A 20,194-nucleotide genomic window follows, 5' to 3' on the forward strand; every position below is an offset into this window, starting at 1 on the left:
AAGACACAGATACACACGCATGTTCAGAGACAGCCTTTAATCCGTAAGGAAGGGGTTTGCTCTTGCAGAACTGGTTGGGGGATAGGTGGGCATCCATAGAGAAAATTAATAAAGTCAGGTCCCTACCTCACACCATACACAGAACAGCTCCATGTAGATTAATGACCTCAGTGAAAAGTAAAAAAAAAAAAAACTTTGGTAGGAGCACTGTGAAATTGAAGAATATAGTATCTAAGAAACATAAATCATAAGACATCTAAATAAACATTTCCTAGAAACCCACTCGAATGATGGCCTCCAGCTAGGAGATGACGGGCATGATGGCCCGCAAGCCCGTGATTGCACGCGGAATAAATGAGGCACAGTGAGAAGATGCCAGTGCAGTAGGAAAACGGGCAAGGTTGTGGAGTCACTCACAGCAACAGACACCCGCCAAGCTGTGCTGCCTCCCTGGGAGCCCCTAGATCTGGAGCTTTTGTCCATCTGGGGAGTGGTCAGTGTTCGGGTCTGAGGTGTGTCACCCCCAGCCCACCCTAGTTCACACGTCAAATTCCTCACTCTCCCAGGACATCAGGAGGTGACTGTCTTTGGGGACAGGCCTTCCAGGAGATCTTTGGGTTCAGATGAAGCCCTGGGGCAGGTCCCACTCCGCTTGTAAGGACCAGTGCCATTAAAACGAGGAGGTCTGGACGTACAGAGATGCCGGGGATGGGGGTTGTTTAGATGAGAAGCCTCAAGACGAGGCGTGATGGGGCAGCCGAGGAGAGCAGCCTGAAAGGTCCTCTTATGACCAGAGCGCAGTCCTACGTGCACCTGGACCCCCATTCTCCAGGACCGTGGGAAGCAGATGTGTCTGAGCTGCCCGAGGACCCAGACCACCCCCTACCCCCACCCTGGGCTTCCGGGGGGGCACGTTGACCCCACAGCTTGGGAGACTGGTTTGATGCACCCCCCAGGTTCCGAGTGCCCGGAGTGGGCCTGGCAGCCCGTCAGGCTGAAGGTGCTGTGTGGCAGGTGAAGGCACGGCCAGGGTGGGCAGTGTCTGCTCACTGCAGCAGCCTGAGCGGCCATCACGGGGGTGGGGGGCCAAGACACCGTCTGCCCCTACAGCGAGCAAGTCCACAACAGGCGTGGGAGGTGCACGCGAGTCACGTGAGCGTGGCTCTGGAGAGTTGAGGAAGGAGGTCAAGATGCAAGGGCACACGTGGGGCGGTCAGTGTGACTGGAGAAACGTGACCGGGGGCCGCCTCGTCCGTGCAGATGGCGTGAGACTGGGGCCTGCCGGGCAGGGCACAGCTGACGTCTCTGATGGAGGCGGGGGGCAGAGCCACCCGGCCGGGCTGACGGCTGGTCCAGAGCTGGCGGCCCCTCTGCCGTCCTTGGCATGTGGTTGCCTCGGTCCTGCCTGGGTCCTAGCGGGAGACAGCAAGCAAGGGGCCTGCCACCCGGAACGGGATCCCTTGGCCCCTACGGCTCCAGGGCCTGGCCCACCCGCCCAAGGCAGGACCGAGGTCTCTGGCCAGGAGGCCTGCACCCAGCTGACGTGGGGGGGTGGTGGTCTGTTAGGGGACAGCTGGCAGCCTCCTGGAAGGAGACTCTTCCTCCAGGTGGTGGGTGGGTAGGGAGAACACGCTGGGTTTCCGTGGTTATGGGCGCCTTATTAATACTTCTCTCAGAGGAGGTCTGCAGCCACCGTGGAGAACGTTGGTTCGTCTTTGGCGGTGTGGGTTTTGTGGCATCACTGTAGTTTTACAATGATTTACAAGGCCGACCAGAGCTTCCCTGGGCCAGGTGTGGAGCTTGGCTGTGTACACACAGGCAGAGGAAAGAGAACTCCGGCTGTGAGCAAGGCCCCCCTCACGTGGAAGGACCGGGTTTTCACGTTTTACGGCAGCAGTTCCCAACCTCCGGGATCTCATGCCTGGCGATGCGAGGTGGAGCTGATGTAATCATAGAAAGTGCACGATGAATGCAGTGCGCTTGAATCAGCCTGAAACCATCCCCCACCCCAGTCTGTGAGAAAAAATGGCCTTCCAGGAAACCAGTGCCAGGTGCCAAGCAGATTGGGGACTGCTGTTTACAGGGACTTTGTGTGAGACCCGCTGGGCTCCCTTTTGGGTCCTTACTGAGTGTGTTGTTTACAATGCAGAGTGCTTTACGGAATAACGGTCCTCGGGTAGTGAGTCACTGTTTGTGGGGATTTTTCAGTGTGTTTGTTCATGATTTCCCTGAGGGCCAAGCCTTATGCAATAAATCTTGTCCTGCGCTGCCTGTAATGCGGCCCTCAGGCCTGCCTCTCAGAGCCGACCTCGGATAAAAAAGCAAGTAGCGTTTGTTCTGTTGGTCTGACTCCATCTCGGTGCAGGTGATCCTTTGATTCTTTTAACGTTGTCTGCACGGATCACTTCAGCTTGAACGTGCCTTGGAACAGACGTGTGTGCATACGTACGCACGCACACGCGCGCGCGCACATGTGCTCACACACACATACGCGCACATGCAGAATCCCAAATGCTGCAGGTGTCACAGGCACCTGGGAGCCTCATAGGAAGTGAGGCCGTCCCGGGTTGAGACGGGCTCCCTGCAGACCACGGTGCTCGAGCCCCGCAAGCCGTTTCTGTGCGGCGGAGATGTCCTCGTGGGTGCCCGGCTCTGCTTTCTGGAGGATCACCTTCACGCTGTGGCCTCTGAACATGGGATTCACCCCCTCCCCCGTCACACACGGCATGAGGGGTGTCGGCTTCCAGAAACAGGAGTTACGAAAGCCCTGAAAGGAAGCAATTGAGACCCTGAGACCCCACCCCCACCCCCAGATAAGGGCTAGGAGTATTTTTTAATGATTAGTTTATTGAAAGCAGGATCCAAATAAGGTGCTTGGTTTGCAACTGGACGCTATATCCTTTAGGTCTGGGTTTTTTTAACTCTTGAAAAGTTACTTAAAAAAAACATACCTGCAGTATAATTTAACCTATGTTTCCTTTTCTGTCTAAACTCTGACTCCTGTCACTGTCTCGGGCAGGTCAGAATGGCCAAACCGAACCTCGGGGTGCCCCTACTCCCCTCTTTGCCCTGCACCCTCTGCCTGCCTCCCGTGGGAGGCACACACGTGGGCAGATGCAGGGCGGGACATCTGCGCTCCGCCGCCTCCAGCTTCCCTCCCGCACCGTGTGCGTGTGTGAGCATGTGCGTGTGTGAGCGTGTGTGCATGTGCATGCGTGTGTGTGTGTGCTTCCCTGCACTCGAGTGCCCTTGGCGGTGCCTGGTCTCCGGTTCCCCAGGGGTACTCCCCAGTGTGGCTGGCCCAGTGGCTTTGAGGGATGTCTTGGTTTCCAGTTTGGGGTGGTGGTAAACTCAGCTGCTGTGAATGTTTGTGTCCGAGTCCGTGGGTGGATTCCCAGCAGTGGGGTTGGGGGTCCTGGGGTCGATGCCTCCAGGCCCTCCACCCGCTGGCTCGCGGCCCCGCCTCTCCGCCGACTCCCCAGCGGTGGGCCTTTGGGTCTTGTTTTCCTGCTGTCACTGGTGTGTGGTGTCTCTCTCTGGCTTTAATTTGCATTTCCCTGACAAGTAATCGGGGCTTCCTGGGTGGCGCGGGGGTAAAGAATCCACTTGCCACGCAGGAGATGCAAGTTCAACCCCTGGGTTGGGACGATCCCCTGGAGAAGGAAATGGCAACCCACTCCATTCTTTACAATTGCCAAGTGTTCTTGCCTGGAGAATCCCACAGACAGAGGAAGCTGGAGGGCTATAGTCCACGGGGTTGCAGAAGAGTCATACACAACTTGGCGACTAAACAGCAACAATGAATAAGGTATTCTCACAATAAGGTATTCTCATGTGCTTGTTTATTGGCCACATGTCTTTTTTAGTGAAGAGCCTGTTAAAATCTTTTGCCTGTTTTTACTGGACTATTTTCATGTTATTGAGATTTGAGAGCTCTTTATATATTTCAGATAAAACCCTTTGTCGAATATGTGATTTGCAAGTATTTTGTCCCGCTCTTAGCTTGTCTTCTCATCCCCTTCAGAGGGTTTTTCACAGAGCAGAGCTTTACACGTTGATGCCGTCCTGTTTATCAGCGACAGACTCCTGTCGCTCCACGCGCCTGCCCTTGGCCAGCAGCACGTGGCCTTGATGGCTGCTGGTTTATAGCAAGGCTCCACGTCAGGGAGTGAGGCGTGCCCAACTACGCTGTTTTCCTTTTTCAAAGTTACTGTGTTTTCCATTGCAGTACAGTTGACTTGCATTATCGTCTTAGTTTTAGCATAGCGATTCAATAGTTTCACAGGTTAAACTCCATTTAAAGTTGTTTTAAGATCCCGGCTCTGTTCCCCGCTGTACAATACTCCTTTGTAACTTGTCTATTTCACGCGTGGTGGTTTGTCCCTCTTAGTCCCCTCCCCTGTCTAACCCCTCCCCCTTCCGTCTCCCCACTGGTAACCACTAGTTTGTTCTATCTGAGTCTGTTTCTGTTCTCTTATATGCATTCATTTATGTTATTTTTCAGATTTCACTATAAGTGGCATATGGAGTATTTTGTTTTTCTCTGTCTGACTTATTTCTAGGTCCACCCATGTTGTAAATGGCAGAATTTCATTCTGTTTTATGGCCTGGTAATGTTTCGTTTTATGTATATAGACGCACATACTCACACATACACACCAGGTCTTCTTTAACCATTCATCTGCTGACGGCCACCTGCCTTGCTTTCATGCCTTGGGAATTGTCAAGAATGCAGCTATGAAAATTGGGATACATGTATCTTTTCAAACTAGTAGTTTCGTCTCTAACCGATATACGCCTGGGAGTGGGCTTGATGGCTCATACGATAGCTCTGTTTTTGGTTTTTTGAGGAACCTCCATTCCATTTTCCTTGGTGATTTCACGAACTTTCATGCCCCCCAGCAGTGCAGGCGGGCTCCCTTTCTCCACGTTCTCTCTGCCGTTTCCGATCTGTACCTTCTGATGGTGGCCGTTCAGACGGTGTAGGCGATGCCTCGTCCTGGCTTAGACTCGCGTTTCCCTGACGGTTGGGGCTGTTGAGTCCCCTCATGTGGCTGTTGTCCATCTGGATGTCTTTGGAGAAATGTCTATTCAGGTCTCCTGCTCATTTTTTAATCAGATGGGTTGTTTTTGCAATATTGAGTTGTCTGAGCTGTTCACATATTTTGGAAATGAAGCCCTTCTTGGTTGAATCGCTTGTAAATATTTTCTCCCATTCCATCGGTTCCCTTCGCTTTGTCAGTGCTTTCCTTTGCTGTGCAAAACCTTTTAAGTTTAATTAGGCCCCATTTGTTTGTTTCTGCTTTTCTTTTCCCAAATTATTTCGATTGTTTTAGTTCCTTCACCTTTCCATATACATTTAAAAGTCACTTAATTAATAATTATAAAAAAGCCTCACTGGAATTTCTTTGGACTTGCCCCAGGATCCAAGTCTTAGATCTGGTTTGGGGAGAATTAGTGTCTGTGGCCTGGCAGCGGTTGTGACAGCAGTCGGCAGTTCCTAGCATGCAGATCCTGCGTTTATTTTATTACATTTAGGTACTTTTTTTTTTTTTTTCCCATAAATGCAAGATTTTTTTACACATTGACTTCAGTTGTCATTGCTCATATATAGAACTGTGGCTGCCTTTTGTGTGTGGAACTGGTGTCGTTCAATCTTGCTAAGCTCAGTAGTTCTTGGAGCTGTTTCCACATTCTCCTGCATTCCTGGAGACGTTCTGCATAATGGCCCTGTTGTCGGCAATAAGAAGAGCTTTATTCTGTCCCTTCCTGTGCCTCTGCCTGTTGTTCCTCTGCCTGTGTGCCCTGGGCAGGCCTTCAGTGCTGTGCCGAATTGCAGCGGTGCAAGGATGTGGCTTGGCCTTGCTCCCGACCTCAGGGGAGAATATTCCATCTCTCACGTCCAGCGTGACGTCTGCTGGGGGCCTGTGGACATGCTCTTTGTCAGGTGCGGGGAGTTCCTGTCCATTCCTGGGTCACAGATTCAGCTCAGTCGTGTCCACCTCTTTGCAACTCCATGGACTGCAGCACGCCAGGCTTCCCTGTCCATCACCGACTCCTGGAGCTTGCTCAAACTCATGTCCATCGAGTTGGTGATGCCATCCAACCATCTCATCCTCTGTTGTCCCCTTCTCCTCCCGCCTTCAGTCATTCCCAGCATCAGGGTCTTTTCCAGTCAGTCAGTTCTTCACGTCAGGTCACCAAAGTATTGGAGCTTCAGCTTCAGCATCAGTCCCTCCAATGAACACCCAGGACTGATCTCCTTTGGGATGGACTGGTTGGATCTCCTTGCAGTCCAGGGACTCTCAAGAGTCTTCTCCAACACCACAGCTCAAAAGCATCAATTCTTCTGTGCTCAGCTTTCTTTATAGTCCAACTCTCACATCCATACATGACCACTGGAAAAACCATAGCCTTGACTAGACAGACCTTTGTTGGCAAAATAATATCTCTGCTTTTTAATATGCTATCTAGGTTGGTCATAGCTTTTCTTCCAAGGAGCAAGCATCTTTTAATTTCATGGCTGCAGTCACCATCTGCAGTGATTTTGAGGCCCCCAAAAATAAAGCCTGACACTGTTTCAACTGTTTCCCCATCTATTTGCCATGAAGTGATGGGACCAGATGCCATGATCTTAGTTTTCTGAATGTTGAGCTTCAAGGCAACTTTTTCACTCTCCTCTTTCACTTTCATCAAGAGGCTCTTTAGGTTCCTCTTCACTTTCTGCCATAAGGCTGGTGTCATCTGCATATCTGAGGTTATTGATACTTTTCTCGGCAGTCTTGATTCCAGTTTGTGCTTCATCCAGCCTGGCATTTCGCACAATGTACTCTGCATATAAGTTAAATAAGCAGGGTGAAAATATACAGCCTTGACGTACTCCTTTCCTGATTTGGAACCAGTCTGTTGTTCCATGTCCAGTTCTAACTGTTGCTTCCTGACCTGCATACAGATTTCTCAGGAGGCAGGTCAGGTGGTCTGGTATTCCCATCTCTTGAAGAATTTTCCAGAGTTTGTTGTTATCCACACAAATGATTTGGCATAGTCAATAAAGCAGAAGTAGATGTTTCTCTGGAACTCTCTTGCTTTTTCTGTGATCCAGCAGATGTTGGCAGTTTGATCTCTGGTTCCTCTGTCTTTTCTAAATCCAACTTGAACATCTGTAAGTTCACGGTTCACGTGCTGTTGAAGCCTGGCTTTTAGGAGTTTTGAGCATTACTTTGCTAGCATGTGAGATGAGTGCAGTTGTGCGGTAGTTTGAACATTCTTTGGCACTGCCTTTCTTTGGGATTGGAATGAACACTGAGCTTTTCCAGTTCTGTGGCCACTGCTGAGTTTTTCAAATTTTCTGGCATATTGAATGCAACACTTTCACAGCATCAGCTTTTAGGGTTTGAAATAGCTAAACTGGAATCCCATCACCTCCACTAGCTTTGTTCGTAGTGATGCTTTCTAAGGCTCAATTGACTTCGCAGTCCAGGATGTCTGGCTCTAGGTGAGTGATCACACCATCGTGATTATCTGGGTCATGAAGATCTTTTTTGTATAGTACTTCTGTGTATTCTTGCCACCTCTTCTTAATATCTTCTGCTTCTATTAGGTCTACACCAATTCTATCCTTTATTGTGCCCATCTTTGCATGAAATATTCCCTTGGTAGCTCTAATTTTCTGGAAGAGTTCTCTAGTCTTTGCTATGCTATTGTTTTCCTCTGTTTCTTTGCACTAATCACTGAGGAAGGCTTTCTTATCTCTCCTTGCTATTCTTTGGAACTCTGCGTTCAAATGGGTATATCTTTTCTTTTCTCCTTTGCATTTAGCCTCTCTTCTTTTCACAGCTATTTGTAAGGCCTCCTCAGACAACTGTTTTGCCTTTTTGCATTTCTTTTTCTTGAGGATGGTCTTGATCACTGCCTCTTGTACAATGTCACGAACCTCCATCCATAGTTCTTCAGGCACTCTGTGTATCAGATCTAATTCCTTGAATCTGTTAATCAGTGTGATTTTGGTATCGACCATCTGGTGATGTTCATGTACAGAGTCTTCTCTTGCTTTGTTGGAAGAGGATGTTTGCTATGACTGGTGCGTTCTCTTGGCAAAACTGTTCGCCTTTGCCCTGCTTCATTCTGTACTCCAAGGCCAAATTCTCCTGTTACTCCAGGTGTCTCTTGACGAGCTACTTTTGCGTTCCAGTCCCCTACAATGAAAAGGACATATTTTTCGAGTGTTAGTTCCGGAAGGTCTTGTAGGTCTTCATAGAACCGTTCAACTTCAGCTTCTTCAGCATTACTGGCTGAGGCATAGACTTGGATTACTGTGATACTGAATGGTTTGCCTTGGAAATGAACAGAGATCATCCTGTCATTTTTGAGATTGCATTCAAGTGCTGCATTTCAGACTCTTTTGTTGACTCTTTTGTTGAATGAGGGCTACACCATTTCTTCTAAGGGATTCTTGCCCACAGAAGTAGATATAATGGTCATTTGAATTAAATTCACCAATTCCAGTCCATTTTAGTTCACTGATTCATAAAGTGTTGATCTTCACTCTTGCCATCTCCTGTTTTTGGGTTTTTCTTGCCATCTCCTGTTTGACTACTTCCAATTTACCCTAATTCATGATCTAACATTCCAGGTCCCATTGCAGTGTTGCTCTTTCCATCATCGGAATTTACTTCCATCACCAGTCACATCCACAACTGGGTGTTGTTTTTGGTTTGGCTCCGTCTCTTCATTCTCTCTGGAGTTATTTCTCCACTTATCTCCTGTAGCATATTGGGCACCTGCTGACCTGGGGCATTCATCTTCCATTGTCCTATCTTTCTGCCTTTTCATACTGTTCATGGGGTTCCCAAGGCAAGAATACTGAAGTGGTTTGCCATTCCCTTTTCCAGTGGACCACGTTTTGTCAGAACTCTCCACCATGACCCATCTGTCTTGGGTGGCCCTACATGGCATGGCTCATAGTTAGACAAGGCTGTGGTCCATGTGATCAGCTTGATTAGTTTTCTGTGATTGTGGTTTTCATTCTTTCTGCCCTTTGATGGATAAGGATAAGAGGCTTATGGACTCTTTGTGACCCCATGGACTGTATAGTTCATGGAGTTCTCCAGGCCAGAATACTGAAGTGGGTAGCCTTTCCCTTCTCCAGGGGATCTTCCCAACCCAGGGATCGAACCCAGGTCTCCTGCATTGCAGGTGGATTCTTTACCAGCTGAGCCACAAGGAAAGCTCTTCCTGGTTCACACAGAGCTTTTAATCATAAAAGCATATTGAATTTTATCAGAAGTTTGTCTGAATCAGTTGAGGTCTTCTGGTTTTCGTATTTAGTCTGTTGACATGTATTACATTGATTTCAAATATTGAACCAAACTTGCAAACCAACCCCCTTTGGTTATGGCATATTATTCATTATTCTTTTAATATATGTCTGACTTCAACTTGCTAATACTTTGTTGAAGATGTTTACATGAAGGAATACTGGTCTGTAGTTCCCCTTTTTATACTGTTTTTGCCTGTTGCCGGTGCTGGTATCAGGGTATTTACTAACCACATAAAATGAGTTGAGGAATATTCTCTTCTGTTTTCTGGAAGATATTTTGTAGGGTTGGTGTTATTGGAGTTTTCTTTCTCACACATTTTTAGTTGTTAATTCAGCTTCTTTCTATGATCTGTTTTATGATAATGATGGTGACTCTTGCCTGCACTGGCCGTCCGCAGCTGCACTGAGCTTCTCTAGCCTGGAGCTCGGGCCTCTCCCTGGGCGGCCCCCCTTGTTGCGGAGTGCAGGCTACTGGCCTGGGGGCTCAGGAGCTGGTGCTTGCGAGCTTCGTCACCCAGTGGCATGTGGATGTTCCCGCAGCAGAGACCGAACCCGTGGTCCCTGAATCGGCCGGTGAATTCCTATCCCCCGAGGCGCCCAGAAAGTCCTCAGTTTCTTTAGTAGATCAGGCTGTTGTTCATCCTGCTGAGTTTGGGCGGATCGCAGCTGTCAGGGAGTTGATGCTTACAGTCTCAGATCTCAGATTTTGTGTTCGTCGGGTTGCCTGTAGGACCCCTCATCACGCTCTTCCACGTCCGTGAGCTCCGAGTGATGTGTCTTCTGACACGGGCCGGTTTTGCCCTCTCTCTCTTTTTCTTTTGTGTTCCTAGAGTTTTTAATCAAGTCTGTTGCTCCTTCCAAAGAATCAGATTTGGGTTTTATTTTTCTCTCATTGTGTCTTTGTTTTCAGTTTCATTGTTCTGCTTTTATTCTCCTTAATTCCTGCCTTCTCACTTTGGGCTTAATTTGCCCTTTTCCTGGTGTCTTAAGGTAAAGCTTAGATTGTGCACTGGAGAGTGTCTTTCTTCTCCACTGTAAGCGTTTGATGCTGTGAATCCTCCTCTCAGTACCACTTCCGCTGCATCCCACAATTCTCAACAGTGTCCTTCCACCTTCCTCTGTGTGCTCCTGGTGATTTAGCCGAGTGTGGTTGAGTTTCCCAAGTAGCTGATGTTTTCCAGTCGTCTTCCCATCACTGATTTCTAGCTAGCTCCATTCTCGTCCGAGAACCTAGAGTATGTGATTCCTGTTCTTTAGCATGTGTGTGGAGCATTGCTTCATTGCCCAGGATGTGGTCCGTCCTGGTGAACATGAACTCCTTTCATGTGTCTCCTTCTCTAGCTTTTCGCCCTGGCCCCGCAGAGTCAGAGCAGCCCCTGTGGGTGGAGGGGCTGGGCTGGGGGCTGTGAGGGGGGCCCTGCCTTGGGAGGGGTCCTGCTGGGGTCTCACTGCGGAGAGTCAGGGACTGTCGGGCGCACTGGGTCTCCATGCTGGAGTGGAGAGCTGGAGCATCTCCTGCCTGGGGGTGGCCTCGTGTCTGTCTCCTGGCGCCTGTGGACCGGTGGAGGGCGGATGCACCTCCGTGCAGACAGGAGGTGGGGCAGGCGGGACCCACAGAGGAGAGGGTGGGGCCCCAGGTGAGCCCTGAGGGCAGCTGGGAGTGGGTCCCTGGGGGCTCCCTGATCTGTGTCTTTGCCGGCTCTCTTCCCTGCCCGTCCGTGGACCCTCTGCAGGGGGGGCTTGGTCCAACAGCCTCGGCGGCCTGGGTGGGGGCCCCGGGAGACGCAAGGCCCGTCTCCACGAGTCACCAGGGTGCTGGGGTCGGAGAGCCACGGTCCACGCAGGCCCGGGCTCCGCAGGGTGGGGCGCGGGGGCGTCGGAGTCCACGGCTGCCACTGAGCCTGTCTGCGCCCTCGCAGGTTGTGCAGCCTGACCTTGAAGAAGCTGGTGGTCTTCAAGGAGCTGGAGAAGGAGCTCATCTCCGTGGTGATCGCGGTCAAGATGCAGGTGAGGGTTCCCGCTGGCGCCGCCCTGGGGCCCTGCGGGTGTGCGTGCTGCGGGGGACAAGAGAGGGCCCTCCCCTGTGCAGAACCCCCCCCAGCCCCCTGCTCAGTAAAGGGCAGGCCGCGCAGGTCCCTGGACAGGAGGAGAGCGCCTACGCAGACCTTTGCTGCAGAGGCTCCAGCGCCTAAGCCGGGCCGGAGACCTGCTCCCTCCCCCTGAGGCCTACCCCAGGCCAGATGCGCTGTGCTCCCAGGCCCTGGTGCCCAGCGTCCCTCGAGCCTCAGAGGCTCCCCTTCTACCTTTGAGCAAGCGTCGTGTCTCGAGGGGCCGGGACCCCAGCCCTCAGTGACCCCTGTGCCCAGCTGCCCTGGAGGAGGGGTCCTGTTAGCCCCGTGGGGGCCCTGGCCCTCTGGGGATCTGGGTCCCGCGTCCACTCGCGGGACGGCTCTCGACCCTTTGCCGACCCTGCAGCGGGGGCCCTGCCAGGCCCACCACTGCGGCCCCTCCTGCCCCCCAGTGTGGCTCACGGGTGCCCGTGGGTGGCTCCTTGAAGGGGGCACGTCCCCGGCGGGGCCTGTCCTCTGAGGACCCCATCGGTCAGCCCCGCAGGGTGGAGTCGGGCCTCACCCCCCACCCCAGGCTGCTGGTGCCCCATTTGCAGCCGGCCTGAGCGCTCTGACCCTGAGGGTCTGGAAGGCTTCCCAACGGGACCTCCGGGAGCAGCTCAGGGGCTCGGGGTCGGGCTGCCCTCTGGACCAGAGGTCAGCGTGGGCCCAGGGCCTGGGGAGAAGAGCCTGTGTCCAAGGAAAGGCCCCTGGCCCCGAGGGGCAGCGGCACTCCCAGCTCACGGGGAGATGCCCACGCAGAAATTGGCCCTGCCAGCTCACAGGCAGCCCGCTCTGCTTGGGGCCCCCTGGCCCGGGAACCTCTCTGGGTCAGAGCAGGGGGTGGACCCTCCCTGGACCCCAGTACCCGCGCCGTTGACCTCTGACACAGCCGACCCCCAGCTGGGGCCCCGTCCCTCCAGCTGCCCTTCCCCCAGGTCCCGCCTGGACCCCGTCCCTACGCAGCATTCGGCCTCTGACGAGGCCAGGCCCCCTCGCAGCCATCCCGCCTGTCCTGTCAGTTCACCTCGGCGCCCACTCCACCGGCCTGCCCCCCACGTGGCCTCCTCACCGGCTTGTCCTCGGGCCTCCAGTCCACTCCCAGCTCCTCCACCACCCCCAGGCCCTCAGAGCAGATGAACTGGCCCCCTGACTGACCGCTGTGGTCGCTGCCGCCCCTGCCTGCATCCTTGCTGGGACCCCCATTCACCTGGCACAGGCCTGTCGATTCAGGGCCTGACCCAGATGGGCTCAGGGGTGCAGGGAACTTGGGGCTATGGCTGTGATGGGCACAGGGGCAAGGCCGGGGGTGGGGAGCGCCAGGCTGCGGGGGTGTCCGCCTTCTGAGTGTGCGGGGGTCCGGCAGAGCAGCTGCGGGCAGAGCGGCCCCGGCCCCCACGTGCGTCTAGAGGGCGCTGTCCTTCCTGCGGGCTCGCCGCGGTGCCCTCACCCCCGCGGTCACCCCCGCGGCTCCGTCAGCCTCTTCTCTGGGGCCCGCACCCGCTCCCGCCCTCACCCGTCTCTGCACCCCTCATCCCGGTTGCACGTTGGGGAGCCCCCGTCTGCCGCGGGGTGACCTCTGCTGGCCTGCCTGGCCCCGTGAGCCTGGTTCCTTGCAGTGCTCCCCGGACGTGGGGCTGAGTTGGTCCCGCTGTGTCTGCGTCCTGTGCTCAGCGGAGCCAGTTCCGAGGCTGGCTGTGTTGGGACAGCTGTTTTTAAGATGATGCTGTGGTGAACATCTTTAATCCATTTGGAACTTCTTGTGGGCCAAGGTTTGAGGTCGGGACTGGGTGTTCTCTGCGGACCATCTGTCCACGTATCATGGCCATTTAGTGAGTGACTTTTCCTGTCAGGGGCCTCCTTTGTGGCTCAGCTGGTAAAGAATCCTCCTGCAATGCGGGAGACCTGGTTCGATCCCTGGGTCGGGAAGATCCCCTGGAGAAGGAGTAGGCTACCCATGCCCGTGTACTGGCCTGGAGAATCCCACGGACTGTGCAGCTGCAAAGAGTTGGACCCGGCTAGTCAGTCGTGACTACTCCCCCCTGCACTTTTCCTGCCAGCCCCCGGCTCCTTAGCGGGCTGCGCGCCGGGTCTGTCTTTACTTCGTCCCCGTGTTCTCCGGGTCTGGTTCGGGGCTGGTGCTGCCCTCCCCGCTGCGGCCGTGCTGCCGGGCTGTCCCTGACCGCCTCACCCATTCTGCTGCGGGCGGCGGGGGGGACACCCGTCATCGTCCTGCGGCTCTTCCGCTGACGGTCTGAAAGGAACTGCCTGGCTGGTGGGACCTGCCGCCTTCTGAGTCCGCTGCTTGTTCTGTGCCAGGGCTCCAAGCGGATCCTGCGCTCCCACGAGATCGTGCTGCCCCCTAGCGGACAAGTGGAGACCGACCTGGCGCTGACCTTCTCCCTGCAGGTGGGCCCCGCCCCGCGCGCGCGGCCGGCCCGGCTCCCACGGGGCGGGCTCTGCAGGGTCAGACACGTGGCTGGGGTGTTGGGTCGAGCCTTTCCTCACCTTCCCACGGTGGAGAGAGGGCGCTGAGGCCAAAACTCAGGTGCTCGGGTTCGGTCGTCTCACCCGTGTTCAGAAGAGATGCGGGTTGGGGAGGGGCAGAAAGCAGCTCGACATTTCAGACAAAAGCAGACGAAGCGGGGAGGGGCCGCGGAAAGCCAGCGCTGTGAGTTCAAAGCCCGCGGGTGTTCTGGGCTGCGATCCTGGCGGGCTTTAGACGGGGGCCCCCCACCGTGTGTGAAACTGGGGGCGCCCGGGGGGGTGGGCAGACCAGCACCCCCCAGGCTCCTCCTCCCCCCACTTCTCTTTGCATAATTAAGACCCAAGTTGTTTCATTCATCCCATAGAGTTCTGGCTGAGCACACCTGCTGTATTAGCGTCAGTCCGTCCAAACCCCAGAAACCCCTGTTGCTGTGAGCGCATAAGATGGGACTGTGCTGCGGCCAGTCTGCAAGACCCCTGCCAGCTTCCCCCCAGACCACCTGTGAGACCCCTGCCAGCTTCCCCCCAGACCGTCTGCAAGAGCCCTGCTAGCCTCTCCCCTAACACTGCCCCCCAGACCACCTGTGAGACCCGTGCCAGCGTCTGCCCCCCAGACCGTCTGCAAGAGCCCTGCTAGCCTCTCCCCCAACACCGCCCCCCAGACCACCTGTGAGACCCCTGCCAGCATCCCCCCCCGTCCCCGCCCCCCAGACCGTCTGCAAGAGCCCTGCTAGCCTCTCCCCCCAACACCGCCCCCCAGACCACCTGTGAGACTCCTGCCAGCGTCCCCCCCCCCGCCCCCGCCCCCCAAACTGTCTGTAAGAGCCCTGCTAGCCTCTCCCCCAACACCGCCCCCCAGACCACCTGTGAGACCCCTGCCAGCGTCTGCCCCCCAGACCGTCTGTAAGAGCCCTGCTAGCCTCTCCCCCCACCCCCCGCCCCCTAGGCCACCTCACTGCCTGAGCCACACAGCAGCTTCTGGGTTTTGTGTTGACTTTTCTTTTGGAGGAGGGTAGTGAGGAGAATCAGGTTCTATTGTTTTATTTATTTGGCCACGCCGAGTGGCTTCTGGGATCTCAGCTCCCCAGCCAGGGACTGAACACAGGCTCTTGGCAGTGAGAGCCAACCGCAGCACCCCCGGGGAATGCCCCAGGAATCAGGTCTGTTGAGTGTAATTTCCAAGCGTGCAGTTCACTGTTTCCAAGTCTGTGGCTCCTTGGGTGTGGACGCCCTTGGGGTGTCGCCCCCACCGCAGCCCGCTTTTAAAGTAGGTTGTTGGGCGTGACCCTCGAGGAAACGCGCGCGTTTGCTTTGAGTGCGCCAGCGTGGACAGCCACCGCGGGCCCGGGAGCGGGCGTGGCCCCTGGACCCAGGGTGCTGGGCGGACACGGCGCTCTGGACCGCCAGGCAGGTGCCCCGCTGAGAGGTTACCGTAGATGCACAGGCCCCTCCCAACGGCTTGACCGCTCGGCCCACGTCTGCCACCAGTGGCCCTTCCTGGTGACCGAGGCCCGCGGTGACCAGTGGGCAGGGAGCCCCCAGGCTCAGGCGTGTGATCCGTGGGTGCCGAGGGGCGTGGCCATCTGTGTCACTGTAGCCCCCTCCTCCACAGTACCCCCACTTCCTGAAAAGAGAAGGCAACAAGCTTCAGATCATGCTGCAGCGAAGAAAGAGGTACAAGAACCGAACCATCCTGGGCTATAAGACGCTGGCCGCCGGCTCCATCAACATGGCCGAGGTGAGGGCGGCGGCCAGACGGTCTCCTGTGCCTCCTGGTGGGCGGGGGGGGGGGGGCGTCCCTGCGGGCATCCAGCCCTCACTGCCCCCCTGAACCTCCTGCCCAGCGGGAAGCAGGCTGCCCGGGTGGGTGGTGGGCCAGGGCGCTGCCAGCCCCCTTTGTTAACGCGGCTTTTTTAGTGATGGTGATAGGAGGAGGTACTGCTTTTCTCAAAAGCCTCATTTTCTTACTTGACTAAAGAGTTGGCCGCTCCAGCTGAGTCCCCCAAATTAGAAAAGAATCTGGTCCCTAAAACTCCAGCATCTAGCTATATTTGATCAGATGACCCCAAACACAGCTTCTAAAACATGGAGGCATTTGTTAACTGGCTTGTCCTGACGAGGCCCATCCAGGCGAACTGCTTGGGCACCTGGGATCCTAGTGGAGCACAGGCAGGCCTGGCGGGCTCTGCTGCTCAGAGAGAGGTCTGCTTGATTCTCTCGTGATCAGAGCGGCCCCAGGGCTTCCCCGTCCTATTGGGCGATACCCAGGGGGTGTCCGCTCTGTGGCACCAGGGCCCCAGGCCCGCTTGGGGGGCCCGTCCTCCTTGGCGTTGCATCCTGAGGCTCAGGCCCTGTCTGGGCTGGCCCCTGGGGCTTCACACACTGCCCACTGCCACGGTACCCCTCCTCGAAGGCCTGCAATGCTCGGGGGCTGGGCCTGGCGCTGACCTCCCTGCCTGATGTAGCAGGCCCCCTCGTGGCCCAGCCACTGGCTCTGTGTTCTCTTGTCCTCCTGCCCCTGTGCGCCCCCTGCCCCCCCATGCTTGCCCGGCTGACCGTGGCCCCTCTGGTCACTGCTGAGAGGAAGGCCCAGCGGACCCCCGCGTGTGCCACCCAGCGTGGGCCAGCAGGGTCTTCAGAGCCGCACCCCTGCAGGTGTTGCAGCAGCCGGCGGAGGGCGGACAGGTCCTGAGCCTCTGCAGCAACATCAAGGAGGCCACGGTCAAGGTGGCCGAGATCTGGATCTTCTCGCTGTCCAGCCAGCCCATTGACCACGAGGACAGCGCCATGCAGGCCGGCCCCAAGGCCAAGTCCACCGGTGAGTGCCGCCTCGGGCCGCCTCTCTGCCGTGGACGCCGCCTCCTGGCTATGCGCCTGCGGACGTGAGGAGCTGGGGAGGGGACACAAGGGTCTGCAGGCGGCCCTCTGGGTGGTGGGCGTCCCAGCCCCGCCTGCACACAGGGACCCAGCCACTGAGCGAGTCGCGGGGAGCCCTGCTGCCTTCTCGGGTCTGGCACCAGCCTGGGCTGTCTCTTCCGGCACGGCCGCGGCCACTGTCTCCCCTGGGGTGGGGGTGGGCAGGCAGGGACCAGTCCCGCCAAAGATCCAGGACCCTGTGGTGGGCAGGAAGGGCCAGACCACGGTGGGGGGCACGTGGGGGTGAGCCCTGTGAGGGGCAGGAACACGACCGAGGGGACCCGGGGGGGCCGTGTCCGCGTGGCCCCTGCACAGAGGGGGGACCCGTGGGGGCTGTGTCCCCGTGGCCCCTGCACAGAGGAGGGGACCCGGGGGGGCCATGTCCCCGCGGCCCCTGCACAGAGGGGGGGACCCGGGGGGGCCGTGTCCGCGCGGCCCCTGCACAGAGGGGGGGACCCGTGGGGGCCGTGTCCCCGTGGCCCCTGCACAGAGGGGGGGACCCGTGGGGGCCATGTCCCCGCGGCCCCTGCACAGAGGAGGGGACCCGGGGGGGCCGTGTCCGCGTGGCCCCTGCACAGAGGGGGGACCCGTGGGGGCCGTGTCCCCGCGGCCCCTGCACAGAGGGGGGACCCGGGGGTGCCGTGTCCCCACGGCCCCTGCACAGAGGGGGGGACCCGTGGGGGCCGTGTCCCCGCGGCCCCTGCACAGAGGGGGGACCCGGGGGGGCCGTGTCCCCGCGGCCCCTGCACAGAGGGGGGGACCCGTGGGGGCCGTGTCCCCGCGGCCCCTGCACAGAGGAGGGGACCCGTGGGGGCCGTGTCCCCGCGGCCCCTGCACAGAGGGGGGGACCCGTGGGGGCCGTGTCCCCGCGGCCCCTGCACAGAGGGGCCGGACACCGGGAGTCCGAGTCTCAGGGTGCCCCGCTCTGTGTGCCCGCTCCGCAGAGAACTACTCGGAGGAGGAGTACGAGAGCTTCTCCTCTGAGCAGGAGGCCAGCGATGATGCCGTGCAGGGGCAGGTATGGCTGAGGGGTGACGAGGGGCAGGGGCAGGTAGGGCTGAGGGGTGACGAGGGGCAGGGGTAGGTAGGGCTGAGGGGTGACGAGGGGCAGGGGCAGGTAGGGCTGAGGGGTGACGAGGGGCAGGGGCAGGTAGGGCTGAGGGGATAACGGGGTGTCCCAGGGGCAGGTACAGGGCTGAGGGGTGACGGGGGGAGCAGGGGCCAGCTAGGGGGCTGAGGGGTAACGGGGGGCAGGTGGGGGGTCAGGGGAGAGGAACCAGTGGGTGCTTCAGGCAGTAGGAGTCGGGGCTGGGTAACCGGGGCCACTGGAGCCGCGTGGGGCCCCTGAAGGGACATGAGGGCCCCCCAGAGCCGCCAGCACAGGATATCCTGGGGCCTGGGTGCCGCGAGCATGCGCTCTGACGCCCAGAGTCCCCGTGGGGAGGGTCCCCGGGCCCCGCGTGGGGCTCAGGCGGGGCGTGTCTCTGCAGGATTTGGACGAGGACGACTTTGATGTGGGGAAGCCCAAGAAGCAGCGGCGATCGATAGTAAGAACGCCGTCCATGACCAGGGTCGGTGGAGACTGGTTTTACTAACCTGGGGAAGCGGGGGGCGGGGGTCTGGGGCGGGCAGGGTGTGGGGCGGCCCGTCCGATCGCATGCTGCCCTGGAAGCCCGGCTCTGTGGCTTCTCCTGAGGTCCAGCCTCATCCCTGCAAATGGTGTGAAGGTGGGTGGCCCTATGCCATGGCCTCGCCTTGGGAGGAAGGGCCCTCATGGTATCAGCGGGCCAACCCCAGGCTGCGGGCCACAGGCCCGGAGGCAGCGGGCAAGGCCAGTCCCTGAGCAGAGCCCAGCCGGCTGCCTGCCGCTTGGCCTGGACACGCCCAGTGTGAGGTCGGCCCCTGTCTGCTCTGGGCAGGCGGGCCCAGGGCTCGGAAGGGCTGCCGGCCCCTCCTCCAGAAGGGAGATCCAGGCGGAGCGTCCACCCCGGTGCCCAGCTGCCCCGCATGCCTGGCCGCAGCCGCAGGTCAGGCCAGCATAGAGGGTGGCCCGGGAAGCCTCAGAGCCGACCCCTTGCCCCAGAGCCCACCACCCCCGGCCAGGCCAGGAGGCCACAGACTGGTTCCCGAACACTGAGTGAGCCAGCTATCTGGACCGCAGTGCGTCCAGAAGTGCTGGGACAGCGTCCGTGTGAGCCTCGGGCCCAGGGCCCGACGCCCAGCTTCTGTGGAGAGAGCCGGGGCTCCTCCTGCTGGGTCGGTGCCGGAGCTGAGCCCTGTGGCCACGGCTCCACCGGGAGCAGACGGGCCCCGCACCCTGGCCGCCACCGCGGTCCACGGAGGCGGGCGGGGCCTCATGCATGGAGGCTTCTGGAAGAGCCGTAGATTCCCCTCTGTCCCTGCGTTTGACCCCCGACCACCAGCCCGTCTGTGGGCCGTTTCCAAGTCTGAGCACAAGTGTGGCTGCACGCTTTGAAAACGCCTGCCGCTGCTGAAGTGCGGGCGGCTGGAGGGCACGGGCCTCGGCTGTCTGAGCCGCCCGCCCGCTGCCGTGAGGAGCAGCCCTGTGCACTCTGACCGCGCCTCGCTTGTCTTGCAGCAGCAAAACTTCAAGCAGAAAGTGGTGGCCCTGCTGCGGAGGTTTAAAGTCTCCGACGAGGTGAGGGGGCGGCTCCGGCAGCGGGGGCCCTGGAGGGTGGAGGGCTTGGAGCCCAGCTCCAGGCGGGTCTCCGGCAAAGCTGTCTTCATTCAGGAGCATGGACGGTGGGGCCCACCCCCAGGGCCACTCGGGGGGCGGGCAGAGGCCCAGGCAGTGCCCACCGAGCTTCCTGAACGACAGATCGCTGGACAGACCTGGAAGAAAGCGGGATGTCGTCTTTCGGGGGGTGTGACCACGGGCTTTTGTGTCCCGTGGTGTTTTTTTTTAAGTCGGCTTTATTTTTTAGGGCGGTTTTAGGTTCACAGCAAAACCGAGCAGAGTTTCCATGTACCCTGTCACCACACACACGGCCTCCCCGGCTACCAAACCGTGTGCTGTAAAATTTCTTCTTTTTGCTTTCTTTTAATCTCCAAATGATGAGTTTGTAGAACTTTGATAACCAGAAGAAAAATGCCTGGTTTTTCTTAAATGTGATCAGAGGACAGTTCGTCTCCAGGCTCTGGACCCACCCAGGGCGTGTGGCATGCAAGTGTCTGAGCCCCAAGGCCTTGTCACCACGCGGGTCCCAGCAGTGAGCGGCTGCTGCTGAGCCGTGAATGATGCCGGGATTCTTGGCCTCCGGAGGACAGGAGTTTAATGCAGGGCCAGTGTCGAGGTGTGATCGCTCGAGTTTTTGTGTGATAAGGATTTATTAAAGTATGAGAG

The 20,194-nt window shown here is 57.6% G+C and overlaps 1 protein-coding gene across 5 annotated transcripts in view; it reads left to right on the plus strand.

Moving 5' to 3' along the window:
* The window catches only part of PACS2 (phosphofurin acidic cluster sorting protein 2), a 59,753-nt gene that overhangs the window by 20,242 nt on the left and 19,317 nt on the right, over nt 1–20,194 (plus strand). For 2 of the 5 annotated variants that reach the window (XM_065905865.1, XM_065905861.1), the window contains exons 2-8: nt 11,239–11,326; nt 13,747–13,836; nt 15,527–15,652; nt 16,570–16,732; nt 17,775–17,848; nt 18,321–18,401; nt 19,430–19,489. In XM_065905865.1, the coding sequence (XP_065761937.1) occupies nt 11,239–11,326; nt 13,747–13,836; nt 15,527–15,652; nt 16,570–16,732; nt 17,775–17,848; nt 18,321–18,401; nt 19,430–19,489 (682 nt within the window). The remainder of the gene's footprint in view (nt 1–11,238; nt 11,327–13,746; nt 13,837–15,526; nt 15,653–16,569; nt 16,733–17,774; nt 17,849–18,320; nt 18,402–19,429; nt 19,490–20,194) is intronic. The other 3 variants (XM_065905862.1, XM_065905863.1, XM_065905864.1) reach the window with 3 other exon arrangements.

The sequence above is a fragment of the Muntiacus reevesi genome, chromosome 15 (genome assembly GCF_963930625.1).
Source record: "Muntiacus reevesi chromosome 15, mMunRee1.1, whole genome shotgun sequence".
Lineage (NCBI taxonomy): Eukaryota > Metazoa > Chordata > Mammalia > Artiodactyla > Cervidae > Muntiacus > Muntiacus reevesi.